This window comes from Dryobates pubescens, chromosome 1, assembly GCF_014839835.1.
Source record: "Dryobates pubescens isolate bDryPub1 chromosome 1, bDryPub1.pri, whole genome shotgun sequence".
Taxonomy (NCBI): domain Eukaryota; kingdom Metazoa; phylum Chordata; class Aves; order Piciformes; family Picidae; genus Dryobates; species Dryobates pubescens.
The window spans coordinates 52,253,559-52,280,909 of NC_071612.1; the positions used below are offsets into that span (position 1 = coordinate 52,253,559).

The 27,351-nt window shown below is 35.4% G+C and overlaps 1 protein-coding gene across 1 annotated transcript in view; it reads right to left on the bottom strand.

Moving 5' to 3' along the window:
• Window positions 1-1,596: 1,596 nt before the first annotated feature.
• Window positions 1,597-27,351, bottom strand: part of SPOCK3 (SPARC (osteonectin), cwcv and kazal like domains proteoglycan 3) — a 131,139-nt gene continuing 105,384 nt past the window's right edge. Inside the window, exons 7-11 of the mRNA XM_054165908.1 lie at window positions 19,657-19,776; window positions 12,138-12,359; window positions 6,055-6,117; window positions 4,720-4,857; window positions 1,597-3,739 (exon numbers count right to left, since the gene is read on the bottom strand). Coding sequence (XP_054021883.1) covers window positions 3,576-3,739; window positions 4,720-4,857; window positions 6,055-6,117; window positions 12,138-12,359; window positions 19,657-19,776 — 707 coding nt within the window. The 3' untranslated portion in view covers window positions 1,597-3,575. The remainder of the gene's footprint in view (window positions 3,740-4,719; window positions 4,858-6,054; window positions 6,118-12,137; window positions 12,360-19,656; window positions 19,777-27,351) is intronic.

Consider the following 27,351-nt stretch of genomic DNA (forward strand, 5'->3'; position numbering starts at 1 on the left):
CAACACCCAAAAACCCAAGAACCCAAAAGCAACGGGAGGAAAAAGCCTCCATGTGACAATCTGAACTTCAAGCCCCATAATACTTTGCTCCAGCCAACATTTTCATTTTTGAAGCTGGCATGAGGCAGAATGGTATGAATGTTCTGTGATTCGGTAAGAGCAGCAGAAACCAAAACTGGTTTGTTTCATTGAATTATTCCTTAATTTTCAATAAATCTGAGAATTGCAATTCCATATAATTTTTGGAAAGGCTCAACGGTTAATCAGTGTCTGAAAATCTCCAAATTTACATCAGTATCTTTGTGTATTTTTAAGCACATACATACATACATACATATATATATGCACAATTATAATGAAAAAAAAACAAGTGACAGTGGCATTACAGAAATGACTTTTTCAAACCAAGGGCTTCCAGCTGTACTCATAAGGACACACCTTTGTGCAAATTTGTTGATATGACAGAAAGAAGGGAAGAGTTTCTAAACGGTTTAGTTAGTGATTTTATTGTCAGCCTTTGCCTTTATTTATTCTACCTGCTCCTGGATTACATGCATTTCTGCAATGCTGCAGTGGTTTTCAGTTCATTTGGCATCATGAAAATAAATCAGCACCATAATATTAATCCATAGACAAACATCTAATTTTTTTCTTTTTTTTTTTTTAAAGGAGGTTTCACACTATCAATTTCTTGCCTGGCTATCCTTGTGAATGAGAAACAGTTCAAGCTTTTGTTGTGGCTGTTTTGCTTTTGGACCACAAAAATTCTCAAAAATTACCTGAATCTCCATAGTCACATTCTTTAGTATATTTACCTACCTTGACTCTTTCCAGAATTTATGATGGGTAGCTTTAACACTCAGGGACTAAAGACAGTGAAATACTAGAGTCATCCAATGGAGGGCTATTGATTAAGGGACTGGAGCATCTGTCTTACGGGGAAAGGTTGAGAGACCCTGGGGTTGTTTAGTCTGCAGAAGATAAGACTGAGAGGGGATCTTATTAATGTTTACAGAAATCTGAAGAGTGTGTGTCAAGAAGAAGGGGCCGGGCTCTTTTTAGTGGTGCTCTGTAATAGGATGAGGTGCAATGGGTAAAAACTGGAACACAGGAAGTTCCACCTTAACATGAGTTAAAATGTTTTTACCCTAAGGGTGATGGAGCAATGGAACAGGCTGCCCAGAGAGGTTGTGGAGTCTTCTCCTCTAAAGACTTTCAAAATACCTGCATGCATTCCTGTATGGCCTGCTCGAGGTGACCTTGCTTTGGCAGGGGGGTTAGACTAAATGATCTCCAGAGGTCCTTTCCAACCTCTACCATTCTATGATTCCCTCCTCTTTCTGTGTAGTGGGAAATTTCAGGGAAGAATATAAATATCTTTTGTACTATTCTGCATGACATTCATTTTAGAATGATCTCCACACTGCAATTCCATTAGGCTACACACATTATGAATTCTTTTTCTGTTTTTTAATTCTTCTAATAACACAAGTTTTAAGGAAATTTTTCCTTTGTCATCGAATGACCATTTGTGACATCAGAAAAAAAATCTCACAACAGTACTTATTACATCAGCCAATACAGTCAACATTTTTTCTTTAGCTTCTTTATTTAAAATCAATCTTTATATCAGTTTATTTCAGCCATATGAAACTGTTCTTTGATAAAATTCCACTATAATAGAATGGTAAATTCTTAACTACTTTTATTTAAGAAAATAACACAAATATGCCCCACAAATTATGGCAGAGTTTGACAAGAAATCTCTTTCTTTACTGTAATGAAGACAATGCCATAAAAGTACATAGCAAAGCTATCAAAAATGCAAGAAAAAATACCAAAAAATAAAAGCTCCCTATGGGTTTTTCACTAGTCAAAAATTCTTTACTGGAAATAAAACATTAATAATTGGCTTTATACAAATGAATACATATTTTAATAGGTGAAATATATCTGAAACATGAATTCTTCCTGTTTCAAAATTTCAAACTATGCAAAAAGTCAAAATGATAGGCTATAATGTTCAAAGGTCAGTTACAAGAATCTTTATTTTGCAAACTATACAGAAACAGTAAAAAACAAAATGCATTTTACTTTTAAATATTACATAGGATAAATATTAAATTTATTTTTTAAGGTGTAAAAATTAGTTAAAAGAAGAAACTAATTTTTTCCTTATAATTAATGATGGGAAACCATGATCCAAATTTAAACTATACAACCTCCAGTATTACATTACAACAGGTCATGTCAGTTTTATTGTGGACAGAAAGCAGTAGAAATGATATGAACAAAGACGGTGGAGTCCCAAAATGTCTACACAATTAATTAACATGCTAACATAAAGTGATTAAAGTAATTTTCTCTACAGTTAAATCTGAAGTGTTACTCTACACAATAATTATAATCCAGTTCACATGGTAATTACATAACAATGGGGGTGGGGGGGGAATCAAAATAACCCATTTTCTTCATTCCAGCAGCAGTACCTATACTGGTATTAATTTGGTAACTGGGTGTGCTTAGCTATTGTCTAACATCTTATACTGATATACATGCTAAAACCTCTCTATATCTATTTTGCAAGGCACCTTTACAATACGTTCTCTAAGTTCCTGCACTAGTAGCAGAAAACATGAAATAAGATAAAGATGCAAAACTGTTCCTGAATTAATAAAAGTATCATTTTACAGTTACTTAAAACTACTTTGGGGCAAGTGCCAATACTCTGAAAATATACTCATGTACAAAGGTAAATTGTAAGCAAGTTTTTTTTCCCCATGTAAAATATTTCACGCTAATCTTTTTAGAGAGAGATACAGAGAAACAACAAAGGGTGAAGCAGTTTTTGGGTAAAGTCTATATACTGATATGAAACAAACAAACAAAAAAATAAGGTAGGACAAGAAAACTTCAAAATTACAGAACTCATGCTTGTCCACACTACTGCTTTTGAAAAAAACCTTCCAATAACATAGCCATTTCCTAATAAAAACCATAACTAAAAATGCATACACAATGGAGGACTTAGCTTTACTTTTCCTTCCTGACAGTTTTCCTCCGTACCTTTGCTTAATTAAAGATGGCGAGACTCTACGCATGCTCCAAGTTATTTCTTCTGTAACACACTTCTGACTAAATGGACAATTTTTAAAGCCCACAGGGCCTAAAGCACTGACAGAACTAAAGTTAAGCTACAGTATGTGCAATGAAGAGGACATGCACAGTTTCCAGTAAGGGCAAATACAAATTTGTTGGAGGTTTTAAAAGAGCCTGGTTGTTTTTACAGTGCATTTGTACATTTATATTTTCAGTAACACATTAACATTTTTTTCTTCAGGCTGGACTTCCAATGTGTTTTTTTTTCAGTGCAGAGGAATTTAAAAACTCAAAAGCACATAATATAATTATTCTTATTTAACAAAAAAATCTATGACTCCAGTTGCAATGTTTGAAATTATCATACAAAATATACTTGTTTGTTAGAATCCTTTTGATCCTGGAGAGCAAAGGGATTTTATGAAATGTCGTCTTGTTGATTTAGAAAGGTACCATTTATGGGCCATCTAATATCATCAAATATATCCATCATCATCATCAATGTCATCATCTCCTTCATCTTCATCATCATCTTCAACTTCATCTTCATCATTTATTATTTCATCTTCATCATCTTCCTCATCTGCCCATGCATGGAAATCGCCAGAGGCAAAATCACCTGAAGTCTCTAAATCAATCGCTATAAAGGTATGATGACAGTTACAGAAAAGAAACCCAAGAGACACTACCTATTTATAGCACAATATACCTACAGCATAAAAATAGCACACCAGAACACATAGTTTCAGGACAATTACTTATTTTAAACTACACACTGTGTTATAGAAATAAAACAAATACCACAAAAATTCTTTGTTGATATTTATCAATATGAGCAAAAGGAGACAAATTTTATGGATTTGTAGAACTCCAATAAGTGCCAGGAACAAAAGAAAGATATTTTGGGCCCAACTCAAGAGATGATAATAAAGACTACTAATCATATACAATCTGTTGTTCAATTCTTATACATTATCTTGAACTAGTTAAAACTGTCCAATTATCTAGTGAGGATCTTGAATTAGGTGGACAATAGGCCTGAGCCTGTATGCCAAATATGGTGTTCAGGCTATGTTCTTTTTGTTGCAGACAAACTGGAAAGGAGTAATACAAGACTATTCTTTAAAAAAAAGGAAAAGTGTTTTATGCTATTCTGTATATTTGTGACATCAAATAAGGGTGATATGGGAATTCTTGGGAACTTGTACAGTTCTGCAGGGAAGGGAAAAAAAAGAGAGATTTAGTGTGCTAGGTATTTTTGGTAATTTCCTCAATATAAACCAAAAAAAATGTCAAACTGAAATCACTAGCATGCCAATTACCCAAAGGGATTTCATCAGACATTTTGGGGCTTTGTCTAATACTGCTCTAGCTACTTAATTTTACTTAAGTTTATATACACTATGCCAAGCACATATATGAGGTCTATTAACAGCCGACAGTGGTGCGAGTTGCACAAATATAATGCAACAACTACATCAAATTATATACTTTTTTGTTTTGCTTCAAAATCTACATAGTTGGGTCCTACATCTGCTCTTACTGAAGAAATTTAATCCAACAGGTAATCAAAGGGAATAGCACCTCTAAACTAAATGCCAGAAAGGGTCCTTAACTTACCGCATTCTGCTGCGCCATTTGTTCTGGACCCTGTTACCTCATTGCCATATCTGTCCACACACCAGCACTGCCCTACGCTTCCGTGGCACTGACTTGGTTTGTAATACCCATCTTCATCACATAATGGCACGTACTGTCCTGTGATACATAAACATTGAAAAAGAATATTAAAAACTTCCTCTTGGCCAATGGAACAATTACAGCACAATGTGATCACTCTTTTCTCATCTGGATTCTACATCGATCGACTGGTTTACAGTTACTCAATTCAGTTAAGCAGAAATCGACTGAATCAAATGCGGAAGCAAAAATAACACACCTTGGACTGATTTCAAGAAATGAAGTGACTAATCTACCTTTAAATTTTTCATTGATCCTGATACATATTCCTTTCTCCCTGGATGTCTCAGTCCAGATCTTTGCTGTATTCTGGAGAAAAGGCTCAAATATAGCACCCACCTCTGAATGGGATGTTCAATAATCAGTGGAGTGCAAACAAGACTGAATAACAAGGGCCCAGCCTTCTAGGACAAATAAAGTATCTGCTACAAGCCTTAGAGGCTACATTTATTTACTACATATTTTACAATCCATTTAGTTACCTATTAATATTTAATTACCCCACCACAGAAAACAACTGCAGTGTAACATACCAATTTCATCAACAAAATACCTAGGCAAATTAATTCTCTAGTCAAAAGGGTTCCTCCTCACCAAGAATACAAAAGACACAATCAGGGACTTATTTTGTGAGGCAGTGATTTGTCTGAAGCAGAATAATCCATTGTTTTTCATTTGGAATGAAACATTTGGGAAGAAAAATAAAATGTAGACAAACCACAGTGAACAGAAAATCCACATGAAAGTATTTTGAAGCTTGCAGCAGTGGTAAGAAAACCTGCTTAGCAGAAATACAGTTTTGCCTACTTTGAGTGTTCCGTTGCAGCTTTTATACAGTGGCTAATGGTAAAATGAAGATTTTACATTTCAGTAGTATTGATACAATATAAACTGATTTACAACAAAGATTTCAATTATTTAAGGAATATTACAGGTAAAGGCTCAGCAGAGATACTAATTTAGGAATGCCTTGGATTGTCCCCTCTATAACTGTAAAAAATGTACCTTCTATTAGGGTAATAAAAGAGACATAATATCCTTTGGTAGGTAAGGTAATAAAGCTAAGTTTAATAGCTTTCCAAAATTTCATAAATTTTGTTGCTCAAATTTACTGCAGTCTATCTTTGTTGGATTAATATTGATTTTATGTTGCTGTTTCACTAGGGTTATTTATGTTAAGCAATAAAGCCGTCAAAAGAATGATCTATGGCTCACCTAGGAGTTTCCTTCCTCCTTGCTGCTTCTGAATGTTGCTGAGTTCTGTTTGGCAAGGTGGGTCTAAAAGCACATAAAAAATGTTAAACAGATTACACTGTATCTAGGAAAGTAAGTATATGACTACATTTTCACAGTTTCCTACATTTTCAGGTCACTCTCAACTACTGATCTTAGCAAACACACACATCCTACATTAGCAGTCATATTATAAGCTCTGACATGAAATTACTATGGCACCTTCCTTCAGCTTCAGAATGATGAATTAGAGCATCACCGTGGATTTGTGGAAAGGCCACTCCCAGCTAACTGAACTGTAAGTGAGCATCTAGTCACTGGTTTGGAGTATTGAGGAATGCTAGACTCTATCACACTCTATCAGTCTACAGAAACAGGAGTGTGACTATGAAGCTTGACTTATTGATTGATTAGAAACAGAATGGGTTTTTTAATTCTTTCCCTTTTGTCCTATTAGAAGTCATGTTCATGTTTCGTATTTCATGTACTACAGTACTAAAATAAGAATTTTCTCCACTGAAGCCTGCAAGACTGATTCAACGGCAACAACTTAAGACTGAATCCCATGGTAAAAAGCCCAATGTTCAAATTGAGTTAAAAAACAATGGCCACTTTTTAGATGGCTCTAAGAGGCAGAATCATAGAATCACAGAATTGTTTTGGTTGGAAGAGATCTTTAAGATCATCAAGTTTAACTGTTATAGGTATTAAAATTCACTTTTCCAATCTTCAAAGTTATAGCTTACTCCAGTTCTGTATAACTTACTGTTCTACTGTCTATAAAAGCAAGCCACAGTTTGCCTCATGCATAGGAAAGAAATAAGATATGAATGTTTATACACTACTGCTGAATAAGTGAAAGAATCAAAGACAGCAAAGTTCTTATCTCTGAACACTGATATTGTGTGCTATATTGGACTATTAACACACAGGCATTTCTCATTCTGCATCAGGGTAGTATTATTCAGTTTACTCATACGTGTCTTTAGTTTATTCCAAGGCAATATTCCAATAATAGCTCACTAAAATCACACTTTCTATTAATATTACATACGTTTTTATTTTTAGCTGACTGATTATTTAGAATATCCTTTTGCCACGTAATTAACTCTGACTCCCTTCTGAAATATTGTGGAAACCATACTTTTCCTATACAGACAGAAAGAAAATACCTTCTGAGCTAGTTTAAAGATGAATAAAACTGATGAAGCATACATGTAGTCTATAAACCAGGCATTATGTAAGGCAAGGGGTAGCCAAAAATCTCCACTTGAGTGGTGATACTCCAGAACAGTCTTTCCTGAATTCTTTCTAAAGGAAACCAAGAGCGCTCATCCTTTTAGCCAGTTGAGAGCAGTCCAAGACACACAAATGAGCATAGGCAGGAAGACCTAGTATGTGGAGGTGCATTCCTCATGGAAATGTTCAAACTCTGGTGACAAATGCCTAGACAAACTGAGGATCAAAAACACATTTCTGGTGAACTCAGACTCTTGTCTGGCATAGTCTTAATATACCAGTAAGTCTTGATATTATTGATGAGCTCTTATCTAACAGTGTAAATAGAAACCAGAAGAAACCTTCCAAAGAATATGTTGAAAGAGAAGAACTAGTCAGAGAGGAAAAATACATTAATTTTGTTCTATGAAAAAGCATCCTAAATTAGAAACACAGAGTTGTGCACATGAGCACTACAAGAAAAAAAGAAAAAACACAAACCCAAACAAATCACACTTCATTTACAGATCTTTGTTGATATAATTAGAAAAAGGAATACCATGAACCAAATGTTAATAAGGCAATATGAGAAAGTTACTTACCCCAAACTCTTTTCTTCTCAGAAGCTAGGTCTTCAAGATTCACACTTAAATTTTGCTTCTCAGGATAAATGCAGCAAAAACTCTTAACAATACTAAATCACTCTGGTGCTTAAAACTGTCAAAGAGAATGGCAGGCTAGAAGTTCAACCAACTCCTTTTGATCCACAGCATATCCTTTTTCCTCTCTCTCCAAATTATAATGCTTTCCTCCCTTTTCCAGTTAGTTCTTGAGTCTGGAAAAGCTTCCTTTGAAATTCCTGAACTTATTTAAATAAAAGAAGCAGTTTAACTGGACAACTTTTGGGACTCTTGAGCCAAGGAGAAAAAAATTCCTTTATGAAAAAAATCAGTGTAATGGCTTTCTTTGAAATAGAAATGAATCTGACATCAGTCTTTCTAATAGTCTGAATGTAAATAAGAGACCTAATTGCATTCATCCTTAATCTATTTCTGAAGATGTGTCAGGAATTTCTTTCTGACAATATCACTGCATTGTTATGAGTGATTATTGAACCACTTAAGAGCAGCCATCCATAGTTCTTCAGTGCTCAAAGTACTGATGTACTTTGAGAATACTGCAGAATACTGCACATATTTCATGTTAGTAATACTGGCCCTTGAGACATCAATATTCAGTGATGTTAAGAGATGCTGCAAGGCTAGTACATTTAAGCTTTGTTTTACCAAAAAGAGGTATATGAACTGAGCAATGGGAATAAAACTGGTAGATCTTACAAAGAGAATCTATGATTTTTACAAGAGGCACATCTCAAGGAGCTGCTACCACACAGTAATCCTCCATATTTCACAGATTCTCCATTCCATTCAATAACAAAATAGTGATTTTTTTCCATCTATCAAGTAGGTAATACTTGGTAGAACCTCTAGATTCTGGCATATGGTCCACTGAAGATTTGTGGCTACCTGTGCTTGAGGTCAAGTATTACAATTTTCTTGGACAACCAAGGCTTGGATGTGAGGGATTTGAAGCATTAATCAAATAATTTTATAATTAATTGAAGAATTTGAAGAAATCTTTCTGAAGACCTCAATTGTGTGTTAAGGCACATTACATCTTCCTTTAGAACCATCTACAAACATACTTGAATTCCTGCAATCTGAAAAGACTGATGCAACAAATATGACTCATGGTAATTAATTCTTGTCTAGGATGGTCTGATTTTAGCATCATAAAGATGTCTTCCAGCTTTGACAGACAGAAAATCCTGTAAGAAAAAGGCATCTATAGAAGTGCTGGACTAATGGGTCCATGCAGAGGCCTGCAGTAAATACTTAGGTGCTAAGCATTAATATTTGCAGCATAATTGGGAATACTCTCCTACTCCAAAGCCATGATGGAACAAAACCAAGACAGTAATAATAATGAAGTACTGCCAGAAAAACATTCAAACTATAACAAGTGTGAGACTGCAAATGCTCCAGCATTTAGATCAGCATGTAAGTGCTAAGCTACAGTTAAACAAACAAGAAAATAAATTCTGAAGATGTGCACTGAGGCACTTGCATGAATTATAGTTGAAACTAGAGGGCGATAGTGACCAAAGCATGCCGGAAGACTTGCATGAGAGCACTGCCAAAGTGAAGATTTTGAAGTATAGCAGAAATGCCTTCTATTATCTTGGATCTATTTCAGAAATACTAAACCACACCTAAAGCAGAATAAGACCAAGGAAAACCATGCAGTAAACACCACTGAGCCATACATAAGCATTTAAGAATTAGTCAAGGTGAACAACTACTACAAGATCATTATTTTGAGCACAAAAAGATCTGACGAGAATTCCTAAGTTGCTTATACTGAGTAACGTGCAGTAAGAGGACTAGTGTACTGAAATGCATCAACAGAGACCTCCAGCAGAAAGAAGGAAGAGTTGCAAGTACTTGTCCCCTCCTGACAGTCTTGAACTATGAAGCTAAGACCAAAGAGCAAGATAGGCATCTCAGATAATGGCTCAAGTAAATACTATGTGTTTTTCAAAAGCACAATGGAATTTCTATCCTAGTATGATAAATACTGGTCACTAAATTTTGAAATTACACTGAACATTATTAAGCAACAGCAGTGCTATATGGCTTGAAGCATTCTGTTAACATCAACTTATTTCAGTAAAAAAAAAAAAAGAAAGGAAGCCACTGCATTTCTCTACCTAGTCATCTTTTTGCTATTAATAGAAAAAGATTTGTTAAAGCTCTCATTTAGATTGTTCAATCAGGTAAAATATAATGAAACAAAAACATACTACATGGTTTAGCATAACACTGAAAATTATGAATAGAGAATTCAGTGGGTCACTAATAACTAGAGAATTAGGACTCAGTTGTGCAAGAGCTAATACTAAGATGTGACAAAACAAGGCTATAAGTTGCTGGTTTTTTTTCCTTCCTTATACCTTCAAAAAGAAGAATACAAAATTTGCTGACAGCACAGATTTGGATGGAGTGCATATGTAAGGATTGAGAAGAAACAACTGAGATTTCACCTCATACATCCAAAAAGGACATATCCTTTTAACTATTGGTTCAAATACACTGTGGTATCACAAACCATCTAATCTATTTTAAATCAGTACCTTATCACAACGACATCATAAAGTCAGTGAGAGAAAAGAGAAGTTTGATGTTGTTGGATTTTTTTGTGCAGAGAATTAGTGTCACAGAAAGCTGGATCTCAGATTTTGAGATTTTTGGGTACCATTAATATAATTCAGTAGGTTTAGATCAGTCTTCATGATACTACCCTTTAGACAAACAGTATTTATAGCATACAGAATAAAGAACTACTTGAAACTAGAATAAAGAACTACTTGAAACTAATCTGTGGAAGTGCTTTCTTAATGCCCTGGTTATGCTGTACACATATTATATGGAATTGGTAGAAGAGGCAATTGATAGAAGACCTTTGGACCACACAGGCTGTACTTTCTCCACCAACTGAAAAAATTTGTGCTACCTTCCAAAGAGTAAGGGTATTTATATATTAAGCTGAAATTATTGTGGTGGCAGATTTCTTTAAAGACAATTAAACAAAGCATGTTATGTTCTTCTACTTACTTCTGGGATGGGTAATTTGTCATTTACTAATTTTGTTAGCAGCACACTCTTAGCGAAATATTCTTCTACTATAAAACAAATGGTGTCTTGAAAGATTAAACATTAACTTTTAAACTATGAAGTTACAAAGACAAGAAGTATTCTATTTAATATCTATCTACAGAAGTACAGCTTTATTTTTGTTCCAATTTACAACTGGCAGATGTGAAATAATAAACTTTTATTTCCACAGAAGTCAGTCAAACAAACAATAATGGAAATTTATTACAGGAGTTTTAGGGGCACAAGTGAGATTTTCAGAAACACTGAATTGACTTTGCAAACTCTCCACTAAATCAGGCTTCGCTTCTCTAGAGCAGTAGAAATTTGGGCCCTGTTTGCTATTTATTATCCCTTTGAAAATCTCCCTCATGTTAACAGGAAAAATGAGGGGGCAATTCAGTCCAGTGCTGCCAATATTTAATGAGTAAATTCTTTGATTCATTGCAACTAGAATCATAGACTAGAATCATAGACTCAATGAGGTTGGAAAAGACCTCAGAGATCAGTGTGATTAAATTATGTCTCTCTTAGATAAAAAATTGCTACATGATCCTCAGGGAAATAATGCTTATGGGTTCTGTTTGTTTATTTAACCAAATCACATCAGGGCATTAGGGGAGATTTATCTAGGTAGTACAAATCAAATGGTTCTAGGTCCAAATGACCAGAAATGTCATCCATAATGTTAATTCAGTTCTTTTAATAGGCTCACAAAACAGAATATTAAGATGCTCTACTTCAGCAATAAAAAAAAAATAATTCTATAATTCAGCCAAAGTAGATGGGTAAAGAAATAATTTACACAATTCTTTTTCTTTATTTTGGTCTCTCTTCCTGCATAAATGGAAGTTGGTATGAGAAATAATATTACTGTAAAAGCATTAGCTGCTGTTTCACTCTTTAGAATCCTTGAATTTCTAGCAAGCCTTTTGTTGTTCTGTTTTTTTAAAATCTTTTTCTTTTTGCTTCATTTTAGGTATTCACAACAGGTCAAAAACCTTAACACAAATTAAAGGTACAGCATTTAAGAGCTTGTAGTTCACTGTAATCCTAGTACAATAAAAAATAATATAAAGCTCTACAAAAAGGTCAGTCATACACACGCATATGCAGGTTGTTCTCATCTTTTACCTTGCTGTCTTTGGAAGCAGTAGCACCACTCATTGTTAGATATCAAACTGTCCTTGTATGTGTCACAAGAATTGAAGAACGCCCTAGTGCATGGCTCATTCTTGTCAAGGTAAATGCTTCCAAGCTCTGACTGGTCCAACAGCAGGTCATAGTTTGTATCAAGCCTGTTAAACATCCAGCCAAGGGAGTCTTTGCAAATTGGCAAAATGCTGGTATCAAATCCTAAGAGGGAAAAAAATTAATAAATCATATAGCAGGAAAGATACAGCAGCTGCTGAGCTCAGCCACCACAACAAAATGCTGCATCATGGAAATTGCTCCAGTGGGTATAGTACCTATGCTATTGAAGTATTACTTAGAAGTTATTGTCAGCTTCATTTTAAAAATCATTAGCCTGCTAAAAACCCACATCCCACTGTCAGTCTCAAAGCATTTAGAGATAGGAGTTTTCTTGTGAAACATTATACCTACAGCACACACAATATTCAGGCCAATAAATCCTTTACAGTGATTGCCAGGAAATATTTCTGCTGAGGAATTTTAATGATATTCTAGATCAAAAGAATAAAGTTTAAGTGGTCTGCAATGCTTATACAACCAAGAAGTGAACAGATTCCAGATTAAGTTGTTCAAATCAATTTTTTAATTCCTATAGCATACATTCAATTCTAGGAAAAAGGAACACAATACTCAGCTTCAGCAATGCCTTGAAAGTCATGATATTTTATCTTTATCTGATAACTTGACATCCTGGGCAACAACATTGAAAAGATGATTGCTAAAAACAGCTGCCTGTATCAGGCAGTTTGTATCTTCCTAAAGTGTTAGTTGGAAAAAGGGTTATCAATTATAGGCTGAGTTGATTATTCCTGTAGCCAGAGCTCAGACCTCACTTTTGTTTTTCCTGTGAAGTATATGCAGACTTGCATATAGACATGGATGGGAAATTCAGAAACTGACAGGCCTCTTGGCTATGCTGAAGATTTGAGTTGCATTCAGCAACCACATTTTTTCCTGTTCATCTGCTATGGGTCATACCACGGGCTTATGATATATGTGGCCAGGCAATTGGGCATACTTCTTAATATGAAATGAGACTTAGTGTTATTAAGTACTGTTCTTAAAAAAAAAAAGTAAAGCTAAAACTGAGCACTGAAAAAAATGAAATTGATGAATATGGCTATAGAAAAGCTGACTTGAGAGCACAAAGGAATTTCCAGTTTCTACTGCTCTTAAAAATCAAGCTTGCCTGCTGCTGTTCTGAAAAAAGTAAAAAAAAGTTTCTATACTGCTAAAACAGATCATCATGGATGACTCAGTAATCAGACTTAGAAATCAGTGGATTTTCCTTTAAATATATGTATATGGATAGGGATTTATTTAACAGGTGTTTCAGTTTGAAAAATTCAGGAAGGTTCATCTACCTTAAAACATTCAGTCTAATGACAAAGTTTCATTGCAAAATTATTTACCCCTAAGGCTCTGTTCCTGAAGGCATCTTAACACTTCCCAGATACTTTTCTTTTCTCTCCTAGTCCTGCTTTTAGATCCTCCACAAGACTTTTGATTTTAAAATGGGCTGATGTGGAACACTGTTTCCTATCCTGCCTTTTGTGTACTTTCATGAAGGTAGGAATTATGCTTGAGCTCACAAAATTTTCCTGAATTTGGCATTCTGGTCGGCTCACCAAACTGTAGGATAAGTTGTAGAAAAAGAGCAACCATGAAGAGACAGATTTTAATCAATAGGATCCCATCTAGAATAGAATAGAAGATAAAAGCCACTTTTAAAGGTGTATTCAGAGATGGATCTTTTGGGCCAAAGTAGGCAATTGCAGGTAATGCATCTACACATGGAATTTTAAGTGTTGATGGAGACAGAATCACATTTGTAAGAACTAAAATGGAGCAGTCTGCTTTCTCCAGAACTACTACACACATAAAGGTCAACACCTCAGTTCTATGTCCACGTTTTAAACCCTTATGAGGTTACCTTGGTAAAGTTTCTGGTTCAATTTTAAAGAACCTTAAAGGAACTGCTTAAACTTTGGATCATCAGAAATGCTTTCTCTCTGCAATAACTTTCTTCCTCTACTATAATACTGGGTAAATAATACAAGTATCACTCTTCAATGTATACTTGAGACATACTTGAGAAATGGAGTCAGTAAAGCACTTGAGTACATATTCAGAGTTTAACATCCACTAACAAGGTGTGACATGAGAGGACCAGATTATACAGAACTAGGAACTTAGACCTAGAAAACTAGTTTTCCAAGTCAAGAGTATATATATTATCACTTTGAGCACCAACCAGTATGATGTTGATACACCTTTTCACAACTGTGACACAAAACAAAAAGCAGAAACTCAAGGGGGAAAATCAGTATAGTTGAGGGACAGTAATTTGTTCATGATTAATTAAGTAGCAAGACATTATACCAAGGAGAGGAAAATTGCTGCTCTAAAGATCTGATATCTAAATTACAAAAGATTTTCTTTCTCTCATTTTAACCACTTACTTGAAATCTATTTCAATATACTATAATGAAATGAGCTCCTATGCAGCTATTTCTGAACACTGTCTAGAAAAACGTGACATACTAGTTTAAGCTTTTCCTCAGCCAAAACAATCACAAGGGAAATAATATTGCAAAATACACCCCTCCTCCATAGCTTACACATTAGCATTCAAAACATTTCTCCAGAAGGAACCAGCAGAAATGCTCCTGTTTCTGATTATTTCTCAGGGGAGAACTTCAACTCTTAATAAATATAAACTGCTTCTCAAGTGAAACTGTTGCTTGCCTGCTTATTAAACTCCTAAGTAATAAATCCTCTACATTGAGGAAGCTAGCTTTTGACACTATGTGGCAACCAATAGCATACATATGGCTCATATACTGCATTATTAAAAAAAAAGTTTATCTAATATTGCAGGAGAAGTCAACTGCACAACTCTTTCCAATACCAGTACATTGTCTGGTACAATAAAAGACAGTAACAAATCATACATGCGAATAAACAAAGATGCACTCTGCTACAGTCCTGACTGCCTTCTAGATAGTGGCTTTTACTTGTTTAGCGTGCAAGATGCACAGCAAGGTTTCCACTTCTGATGGATTTGTCTAATATTTTGGCTATCAGAAAATTTTCTAACAGCATCTTACAGCTAAGGCCTCCTGTGCACAAGTTGGGAACAAGTTTTCCTTCCTCACGCAGTTTTATTAGGACAGAGCTGAGCAGGAAAGACTAAAGAAAGGACTAAGCAGATGTGAATTCTTTGTGTCATATTTGCTGTTTACAAAAGTGCTGATCTAAGTGGACTCATCTGGCTGCATACTAACCCATGAAAGAGACAGCATTAGACTTAACATTCTCTGTCATCTAAGTTGTAGTACATTCCTGCTTCCTGCTTGCTATTACTGCACACATAGGAGTGGAGCCTGGTAGACCACGGGGAAGGCACCAAAGGTCATATGATAAACCTAGGATAACTGACTCTCATTCAGAACAAGATGTAGAGCATTAAAATACAAAGCATAGCTGCAACATCCCTTCAACTCCTGTGGATATTTTCATCTTGGAAGTTCTGTTCCTCTCTGGAAAGTGTTTGAGAGAATTTTAAATGGCATACAAATAAAATAAAACAAAGATTAATCATATTGTTAGAGCCTATAAGTCTGCTAATAGATTGACAGTTTAGATGAAATGTGCTCCGTGGGACATGAGACTGACAATATTATCCATAGGAATGGCTGTTAAGGAAGATACCTGAGGAAGGAGAAATAAAATAAAATACTACAGTAAACATGTTATGTCTTTCATTTTGTATAAGGACAATTAAGTTAAAAAAAAAAAAAAAAGGGCTGCATCAAAAGAAGCATGGCCAGCAAGTTGAGGGAGGCAATTCTGCTGCTCTGCCCTGCTCTGGTGAGACCTCACCATAAGTACTCCAGCTCTGGAGTACTCAGCACAAGACAGATATGAACATGTTGGAGTGGGTCCAGAGGAGGGCCACAAAAATGATCAGAGGGCTGGAACACCTCTTCTATGAAGAAAAGCTGAGGTGGGGTTCTTCAGCCTGAAGAAAAAAAAAAGCTGTGGGGAGATATCACAGTATCACCAAGGTTGGAAGAGACCTCAAAGGTCATCGAGTCCAACCTGTCACCACAGACCTCATGATTAGACCATAGCACCAAGTGCCAAGTCCAATCCCCTCTTGAACACCTCCAGGGATGGTGACTCCACCACCTCCCTGGCCTTTCAGTACATGAAGGGGGCATATCAGAAAAGATGGGGACAGCCTATTTATGGCAGAACCTGTTGTGACAAAACAAGGGGTAATGGTTTTAACATAAAAGAGGGTAGGTTCAGACTGGATATAAGGAAGAATTTTCTTTCACAGTCACGGTGGTGAAACACCAAAACAGTTTGCCGAGACAGGTGATTGGTGCCCTATCCTTTGAAATATTTCATACCAGGTTGGCCAAGGCTCTGAGAAACCTGGTCTAGTTGAAGGTGTCGCTGGTCATGGCAGGGGAGCTGGACTAGATAATATTTAAAGGTCCCTTCCAACCCAAACTATTCTATGATAAGCCATAAGAAGATTCTCTATTACCCTTGACTTCTGGTCTTTCATATTCTAACATGACCAGGCACACAAATATTCTTCAGAAATGGACTGCCCGTTAGCTGAAATATTAGTGGGACTACAGTAGTTTTTTGCTTTCCATTTGATGCACTACATCCCTAAACTTTAACAAAATTAATAGAGAAATACAGGAAGTGTTTTAAAAGATTTAAAAGAGGTATTTAAAGTCTCATTTAATCTTTCAACTCTTTCCTTCTCCATTCAGAAGGGAATAGTAATGGAAGTACTATTGTAGTATGGGGGTGAATTATCCTTTCCCCTCTGTGTCATCTATTTAAAGCATAAATAACCTGACAACAAGATTTAACTGTTCATACAGCATTTATAATAATGATACTTCTAGATGTATGGAATCTGAATAGATCTTACCAAAAAGGGGATTTTGGAAACAAACTCCTATTAATTAATTGAAATATTCTATTTGCATTACTAGGAAGAGTCAGCTCTGCAAAAAAGTATTAAACAAAAATACATAACTCTTATAAAAGCACACCAATACAGGCACCTTACATTTTTTACTTGCTACCAGCATATAGATGGCTCTAGCAAAGCAACTTAAGCACTGTTATTTGGTTTGCTTAGAAATAAGTATTAATGTTTGTATGAGTAAACGTGTAGTATTTACTGAAGTAAATACTTACTACTGAGTATTTAGCTGAAGCATCTATGAAAAGCATGAGCAAAGCACTATAAACTTGCACCACATCCACCCTGGTCAGAAGGACTGTGTCCAAGCCTTTTAATAAATGCTGGCCCAAGTACCACCAGCAAGACTGAAATATAAAAAATCCCAAATGCAAACAGACAACCAGAAAGGCTGTCACAAATTGTTTTTTAAATTCAGACTGTTTTTTTTACTGAGGAAGGGACCCTATGACATGCATAAAAGACAGCCTGAGGGAAAGGGTGCCAGAAGAGATTTTTAACTCCCCAACCACAATGAACAACTCCAGAAACCTGCTAGAATAATTAGGACTCTGAAAGGGGAAGTCGCATTTAGGTGGCTTTTTGTTGTAGATGTTCTGTACAGATTAAGTTTCATGCTCTAAGTATAAAGTTGTCATACAGGATTAAGAAGTTCTTGGCAAGATTAATTTCTAGATATTCCTCCCAAACACCCCCAAAATAGGTACTGAACTCCTTGGTATAATTCAAAATTAGTGCACCTGATGTGTTGGACATGAAGACTTGGATCTGATTACTATGACTTTGATGACCAACTTGGAGGGATTTCATCAGTTACTTACCTCTTGAAGAACAATTTAAAAGATTTCTTAATGGTATTAGAAAGGGTCAATAGTCATGTTGAATGGTTATCACTACTTTTGCTTCTTTGTGTGTTTAGACAGTGACCTAATATTTTATTCTAAAATACAGATGTTAATTTCTCATAAGATGCTCTGGTTTTTTGTTGCTTCAAAGCAAATTTTGTATTTCAGAAATGCACAGACCAGACAAATACAGGTGCATTGATGAAACCAGTTCTTAAACAGTTTTTTTGCATCAAATGAAAGAAAACTAAACCAGATTGTATATTTATGGATTGACTGCCTTTTTGCAGTAGCATGCTAAAGTAATTTCATCAAATAAATATTGGCAATTTATATAACTGAGTAAATACTGCATAAGTAGGATCTTTTATATGTGAAAGCGAAGTTTTTCTCCGCAATGAAGGCCATATGTAATTTGAGCAACTGACCACAGTACTAAAACACAAGACTCTAAACAGTTAGTGTTCAAACGTTTTTGTGAAACACTGTGGGTTTTGCCAAGAAACTCTTTTTGAAGAGAAAAAGAAAAGAACAAAATAGGACAAAAATAAAATAAATAGGACAAACTGACTGTCTCACATGTAACCATTTTCTACAGTTTTATCTGTTTTGGTTTAGTAAAAAGAAAATAAACATGCCAAAGCCTTACATACGATCCTCGTAAGACATGTTCTCCAGACCCTTCACCAGCTTTCAGCCAGCACATCAACGTCTGTCTCGTAGTGAGGACCCCAACACTGAACACAGTACTCAAGGTGTGGCCTTACCAGTGCTGAGTACAGAGGCAGGCTAAAATAAGTCCCAGATACTTAAAAATAATGAAGGAACTAAGGTAAGCAGTCAGTGGTGGCCAAGTTCTGTGAAACATACTCTGGAGGAATTAGTAGCTTTATGGCTTATGAAATCTAATTTGACTCTCCTTCACAGTGGGATATCACTCTGGAAACTATTATTGTACACTTCAATTGATATTTTAAATAAGTCCTTTGATAATTACACTTTAAACTAACAAATTTCGCCCCCTACTGCTCCCACTTCATTAGCACTCCCAAGTCTTTACCAATTTGATGTATAACCTTGGAAGTTCCTTTTTTATTTAAAGTTTCTTTTAAATATGTTTTTCTGTACCAGTACCAATAGTGGTATCAACTAGCAAACGGGGGTCAGATAATTACAGCACCTCTACATTATTTCTTAGGGCTACCCATTCAGGAACTCACTTTTCTTTGTGGAAAAATTGCTCAAAATCCCTACTTGTTTCTTCCATTTTGTCTGCTTATACAGAAGCTCATTATCAAGCTGTATCAAATAATCAATTTGACAGCATGCATAAATGAAAGAATCGTGAAGAGTAGCTATCACAAATTCCTATATGCAAGACTTCAGTCAGATAACACTGAAAGTTCCAAGTCGATATGTTATACCAATACTAAGGCACAAATAAGAAATTAACTTCAGAAAAGCACACAGTTAAGTTTTTGTACACAGGCTTATTTGAAGCACATGAGAACAAGGTAAGTTTTAGCAACAGAAATTTAAAAGTACAGAAAAGCATCAAAAAGAACATCAAGTAAGACAAATGGAAATCTCTTACTGGTTCTTTCAGGCCTTTGAACAATCCTAGTCTTCTTGTTCTGAATTCCACTTTCATGAAGTGCCTTAAACCAGTCTCTCAACCTGTTTGCAACCTCCCTGAATTCCAAGTCACTGCACACTGAAAAACAAAATGTAGAGCTTTTTAATGTTTTTCTCTGGGGTGCTAAATAGTATCTTTCAAACCATGCTAAAAAAAAGTAAAATACATAAAACCACATATATAGTTCATAACTTTCTTTAAATTCAGAAACATTAATTTCATTACTTAGTTATGCCTTCAAAACCCAGTAAAAGTCCTCAGGAATTACACTCTGATGTAGAAAACTATATATATATATATATATAAATTAAAAACATCCTTTGCAAGCTACTGCAAGCCACTATAAACAAGCTCTAGCACAGATTGTAATGGGTTGGGGATACTTTCGTATCACACTATAGATGAGGCTGTATGTCAGAGACACCTACAACAGTGTTTTGGACTTTCATTTCTATATTCACTAAGCCAATAGTAACAAAATCACCAGAACAGGTCAGATGATGTGGTTTAGGCAGATAATGCAGGAACACCCAATTTGCTTGCCTATGCTGAAGCATGAGAAGAGGAAATAGAATTGACAGAGGAAGTAATTCAAGAATGTCCTGAAGTCTTATTTGATTAAATGTAGTTTTACAAGCCAATATTCATGAGCACCCAACTGCAAACAGGGCACCATACAGTCACTTGGCGATGGAAAGGATGGCTTCTTGGACCAGAAACAGCAAAACACAGCACCTGTACGTCAAGAGCAGCGCAGCACCTAATAATAATCCTAAAATCATGAAAGTGTTACAGTACTAAGGAAAAAAGATAATGTCTCTTTGGCTAATGTGTATAAGAATAAACCAGATTATGCTGTTTCAGCATCTACTACTAGCCACCACCATGCCCAACAGCACTTAAAATGACATTTTCTGTGCTCCTGTGTATTGCATTCCTTTCAAAATGGAAGGTACATATGGCATAGCTTGGGCACGAGACATTTCATATCTGACCTCAGGTCTGGGACTTTCATCCAAATTGAACTTCTTACAATCATTTTCCCAAACTTCACCTGGCAATTTAAATTATGTTGGTTTTTTTTTCTGTCAAAACTAAGAGTAATAATATTGTAATAATTTTAAATTAATTTATTGATTTGGATGACTTTATAATGGGAATAGTTCCCACTTCAAAATCAAAGCAATGCAAAACAAATTAAAACTGTCATTTGCCTGTTTTGCATTCCTTAGCTGCTCAGGTTATGGAGTCAGCTCTTATATATGGCAGGTTAACTGTGGCAATGCATCTAAAACCCCTTCCTCCACCGTGGAGTAACTACATTTACTGTATTATTCACTTGAATAAACAGTGCATTTTTGGTTCATGACATTTGTAATATGTCAAGTAAAAGTAGATGGCTTTTATATCTGACACACTAGAAGTGCACAAGAACTACAATAATCCAGACAATAATTTACATGGACAAACTGTGTTCTCACCAAGGATTTAAAACATGAGTTTGTCTTGTATTTCAATATTTGACTATCACAGGTTTTCTTTATCAAAGAAGCATCGTAGAAAAAAGATTTAAATGGTAGAAGCAGTGAGCAAATTAGAAATTCTTGCCATGAAACTTTCCATCAATTATTTCATTTCCACAGTATGCTTAAAATATGCTATAATTTTCAGTTGGTTAAATAACAACTAATCACCTAATTTGACTGCTGGAAAGTAAAAATAAAGACTTTTTTTTTCCCCTCCCTGGTTGTCATGCTCCTAACCCAACCCTCCCCGCCCCCTCTGCTTTGGAAAGTTCCATTAAGAAATTTAAGCTTCAGATTTCAGTATACTTACCATTTTCCATAATTATTTTCAATATATATCCATCTTAATAGTAAAATATCAGAATAATAATTAAAATCCCCATATGAATGTGTTTTTTATTTTATGGCTCCTGTTAAGTGTTTTTGGCTGGAACTAATTAAGGTTAATTCCTCATCATCTGGTGTCAGTATTCATTCACTTACATAGTTAGTCTTGCATATGGTCCTCTCTAAATACTGTCACATAATATTGTTTGAAACTTTTCAGAAACATAAAACAACCAGATGAAAATAGTTCATTTTTTATATTACGATTGCTAGGGGAAAAAAAGCCAGGACTATCTTGACATGAGAAATAAAATAATTTTTAGAAGAGCTTATTAGGACATGGTTTACACTGGAGATTAACAAAGGAGAAAGCAGATTTACATTAAGTATGTAAGAACATAGGGTATTGGTATTAGCAGGGGCAAACAGATCCTTAATTAGTATAGCTGTGTCTACAGTTAGAGATTAGCGTTTGAGCACCTTTGGTCCTAAACCTCCCATTTCCTACATTATGAGGTGCTTGGGACTACTTAAGCCAGACAGTTGCAGGAAAGCTACACACTCATTACCCCATCAGGGAAGACAGAGAACCAAAGCTTGACAGAGAGATTTTCTCAAAGGAAAAGACTGAATATTTTCATAATGCTCAAAGACAGAACAGGTAGTAAACTCCCAATTTAGTCCAATCTCAACATAGACACATGTGCCAAAGTTTGACAGAAAAGAACCACATGCACTTTCTCCTACTCAGATATAGCTTAGGCGGAAACTTTGCCTTAAGAACTTAAGACATGTAGTGCAAACTTCCAGTAGACTACTGAATAATAAATATGGTGATAAAAGGGGAAAAAAAGGTGGTGATAGAGGAGAAGTAGTTCTGGAAAATAGCACAAAAACTTTTAGGAGGTGGTGATGGGCCTATTGGCTTTAATCTTAAGCAAGGTTAAATGAGATGTGGGGAGTATTCACTGCATTTAGACCTTTGGATAAACTACTCTTTCATTTCCTCGCCCTTCCTAAAAAAAAGTTCTGTGCTTTTTGCTTATTCTCTCAATTTCCCATGCTTCCTGCCCTAGAAAAGGTAGGGGCCCGTGTCTGGATAACACACAGCCATTCTAACATTCAAGTATGTGACTAGAAGTAGTAGCTTTCTGTTCTTGTTCCCATTCATGGTTCAGGTTCACACAGATCATTATTTCAAGAAATTAGCTGTTACTGGCACTACTTCTGGTTCACTGACTTAGTTCTTTCACTAGAATAGCAGTGATGTCTGTAGAGAAACTGTGGAATGGGATAGTCAGGCTAGAATCTGGCTCCCACTGCAACCTGCCACCCCAGTATCTTCCTTCTTTCACCAATACAGAAAGCATAAAGGAATCAGAGTTGTTCAAAAGTTAGAGAAATTAACAGTTTTTTTCATCTTTTTTTTTTTTCATGGTGTTTTAGTTAGTAAATTCATTTATGAAAAAAGCCAAAACATGTATCTAGAGGATAGCCAGCAATGACCTCATTGTACCTAAGTCACTATAGACAGGCAAATTTTTTATAACAAGAGGTATAACAAGAGGTAGTTCTGTCCAGACAAAGTTAGAGTTTAGACTAATTGCTCACACATTCAGTCCAGGAAAAACAAACAAACCAAACCCAACCCAACCAACACAACAATTTGCATATATAGAAGTAATGCTAGAAAGTGCACTGATTTTTGCCACATATGTTGGTGCCCATGAACATACATGATTAACATTGGTGGAAAAATAACAGACTTTGTAAGGGCATTCAAAGAAAAAAAATAGTAGTGCTTAGATATTAGCTTTATATCTTAACAGCTCTTTGAGCATCTTATATCAAATTAATACCCAGATTCCAATTTACTTTTTAATAAAACAATATATTACTATGGAATTTCCCCCTCCTTTTTGTTTCATGATGAAGTCACATTTCCATTCTATGGCCAAAAAAACTAAGGCAGCATTTGTACATTCTGCGTAAACTGATGGCCTCAGACTAGAGAAAGAATCCCATTTAATGTTCCACACAGAGACAAACTGAAGATTTTTAGCAGCTAAGTTTTAATTATAAAATTCTAACACCTCCTAAATAGTAAAGACATGATTCTGAATGTCAAACAACTTCAATGAAAACAAACTTTCAATAAAAGCAATTAAAGCACTTCAGACTTTTGTTTCTGTTTTGAAGTAGCAAAATAACCCTTAAAATAGTAAAATAAACAATTTAATTCCACCCACACAGCAACCTATCAATAAATTTTGTTCAACTTTCCAAGAACACTCAAACGCACGCAGAACATATGTAAAAGACTATGAACAAGCTTTCAGAATGCTGCAAGAAGCAGAGAACAATATTCAGACATTATCACAGTTCCGAACAATTTTTTGTCAGAGGACATGGGCTGTACAACATAATTGACTTAATGCTTCAGTAAAATCTATAAGTCACAGAAAAAAACCCAACAGGTATATTTATTGAACATGTTTACATTTGGCTTTGTTTCTTACCTGTACCCTGTCTCAGTACAGGACCTGTCTCGGCATTCCACCTTAATGCTCACAGATTTCTGTAAGCAAACCTTGTACTCTGTAAAACAGAGGCTCAGCCTAACACTCCATTCTCTACAATGCTATTTACCACTGAAATGTGCTTGCTCAAGATTATATGATGAAAAATTACACTAATTAATAGATTGATGCACTCTAGAATACATTCAGGGACTTTTCATTCCAGTGATCAGCTTCTAAAGATACATTCTGCTAAAATTATTGTATGCATTGGTCTGTACTGATTTAAAATAGGTCAAGATGAGATAATTTACGCTATTATTTCACCTGATAGACTGGGAGATGAATCTTTAATGGCGAAAGACAGACAGTAAAGGTTGCAGAAGGTTAGGCAGTAATCAAAAAATGCATATTAAATCACATGAATCCACTCAGGAGCCTGCCAAGAAGTATTTCTGGTTTTGTATAATGCCAATGCAAAGCATTCCTGCTATTACAATCAATTCTAGGAGCCACTAAGAGAATTAGTATAGGGCAAAATGAAGCCACTATCTCAAAGGTTACTGGCTTTTTAAGTAATAAAAACTCTTTAAAAAACAACATATATGGCTATGCAAAAAATGAAGGGATCTGAAAAATTAGAGGTACCTAATCTAGATATGGCTTTACAACAAGTATTATTTAAATGTTAGGTGGAACCAATTGTTCAATTTGTTTTCACATACAGTAAATGTTACAATTTGTGTTGGCATTTGAATATAATTTAGTGATTGGAATATTGAAAATGCTAATCAGTATGTGTTCTTTCAGTGCCTTTCAACTCAAGCTAATTGATGAAGAAGTAAAAATAGTGCTACTAAAAGCTATAAAGAGAGAACGTATTTTGGCACTAGCATAATGGAATAAATTCCTAATATACATTTAAACCAGTCTGTGCTTTCTGACATATCAGCAAGTTATTTTAACAGTGTATACAGAGACACAAACAAAAAATTATCTGTAGTTTTAAAAGTATAAATCATTACCATATTGACATAATAAGCATACTGAAATGCTGTTGTACTAAAGAGTAGCTTCTGATAAGGGTCAAAAAGTGAAATAGAAAGAAAAAAGCAGCAACAAACACACTATGCAGCATCATTCACAATTATGTATGGGATCACAAGGTTGTAGACAGAACCCATGCCTGTTTACTTCAGGAAGAGATACTTTCACCTACTTTGTCATCAGCAGACCTCACGTCAATATTCAATTCTAAGAGCAGAAAGCCTGACAATTGTGAAGGAAGCTATGTAAACCTACAGAAATTATGAGCACAATTTAACAGTAATTTAAGCATATAATTCACTCATTGATCTGTCGTCTTTTGTGCCTCACAGCTTGAATATTCCTGAAGTGTTTATACAGCATAACATGACACTTCTATTCCCTAATCCATCAATGGCCAGTTAGCCTGAAAACCGTGATTTACTGGTGATGCGGCCACTGGGAGTAAGTTGTAGGAGAAAGATTAAGGCTGTGTTTTTGAATGAGATGTTAAGTACCTCACCCTGCCACAAGCTACACTTCCAAGACATGATGTGATACTCCACCATTGCATCATGCGGTTGTGTTTGCCACACAACTCTGTCATACGTTTGAAGACACACAGCCCTGCAACCACAAACAGCAGAAGATCAGCCCCAGCACATACAACCTCATGAATCAGGCAGATCTGTATTTATTAAGTCATGTATAGAATAACATAACCAAGAGGCAATATACAGAGAGGATGGAGACAATTTGAAGAACAGGATACACAAGAACCACCACCTACTACAAAATAGGAATTAATCTACATAAGATGGGTAACGTATCAGTGTGTGCTGAAGCAAGAGTTTTGATCATTATACAATGCATTAGAGTCACTGCATATAATAACAGAATCATTTCTTGCAAGGGAACTCCAGGAGTCATTCAGCCATACCCTTTGCTAAAAGAATGTCTAATTACATGCTTGCTGAAACCAGTGGGCAGTCACTCATGCCCTGTGATCATTGTGCCATTCACACGCAGGCTCCTCACTACATGAAAAACTACCACCTTTAAAAGGAACTCCCTACTATCTTGTGACTCTATTTTCCCAGTGAAGTACAAAAACATTTTCTTATGCTGTAACTTGACTTCACCCATCTGTCAAGGATTGCTAGATATCCAGAAATCCGGTTACAGCACCAATTCCAAGTCAGCTGTGAGAAGGATTATTTAAAGCAGTCCAGAGCTCATGCTTATGCAATCAAATGCCCTTTCATTGCATTACCTACCATTCATGTACTACTATATGGCTGCACGATAGATCTTGCACGTCTCAGATGATCTGATTAATGGCATATCCAGAACGTGCATTTAAATGCATTTCTTTTGCAGAGAAACCAGCGTGAAAATATGGTAAGCCTAATACTGCCAATAGTGCTGCTTTAAAGACAGTATCTATTGAAGTGAAACATTACATAAGCACACCTACTCAGTGTCTGTACTCTGTAAGGTTGTCCTTCTGCATAGGTTTATGAATTTAGCCCTGAGGAAATGATTGCTCAAACTGAAAATTCCTGGCTCTAGACTAAGGGCTGGTTTGAAATTGGCTAACCCTAAATGTCCAAGAACACCAGAACTAAAACGGTATACAAATAGTCTTGCAGTTCCTGAAATACACAGCAGCATTTCTAGCTCTGTATCGATACAGACACAGATCTCTGTCACATATGGAGGAATAACATATGGTAAAAGGAAAGGTGGTCACAAAACCCAACACATTTGACAGAAGGACAAAAAGCCCTTCAAACTTGTAACTAAAGAAAAGGACAGTTGGTTTAGTTATCTTTTACAGTCCTATAAATATAATGAGAAAAGTTGTTTCTTGAAAGCATGCAAACTGAGAAACATCAAATGTATATTTCTATTTTTATAAGCCCATGAAGTTTATTAGCCATCTGTTACTGTTAGGCCCAATGATTTAAGGAAGATACCATGAAATTAGCAAACAAAAGCATTCTGATTTCCTTACTATTTAACTAAACACAATGAATTTTCTACTTCAGTTAGTCTATGTTACAAGATAATTAATATAAATGCTGTAGATGCCATATCAGGGAATTGCAGCTGCTTATTCTTACTGCTTCCAAATAATGTTCCACACAGGCATCCTGATCATGATTAATGTCTCATAAAATTTAAAATTATTTCAATGAAATTCATATCCATAAAACAAATCTGATATTTTTCTGTCCTAACAGTTTTAAAGA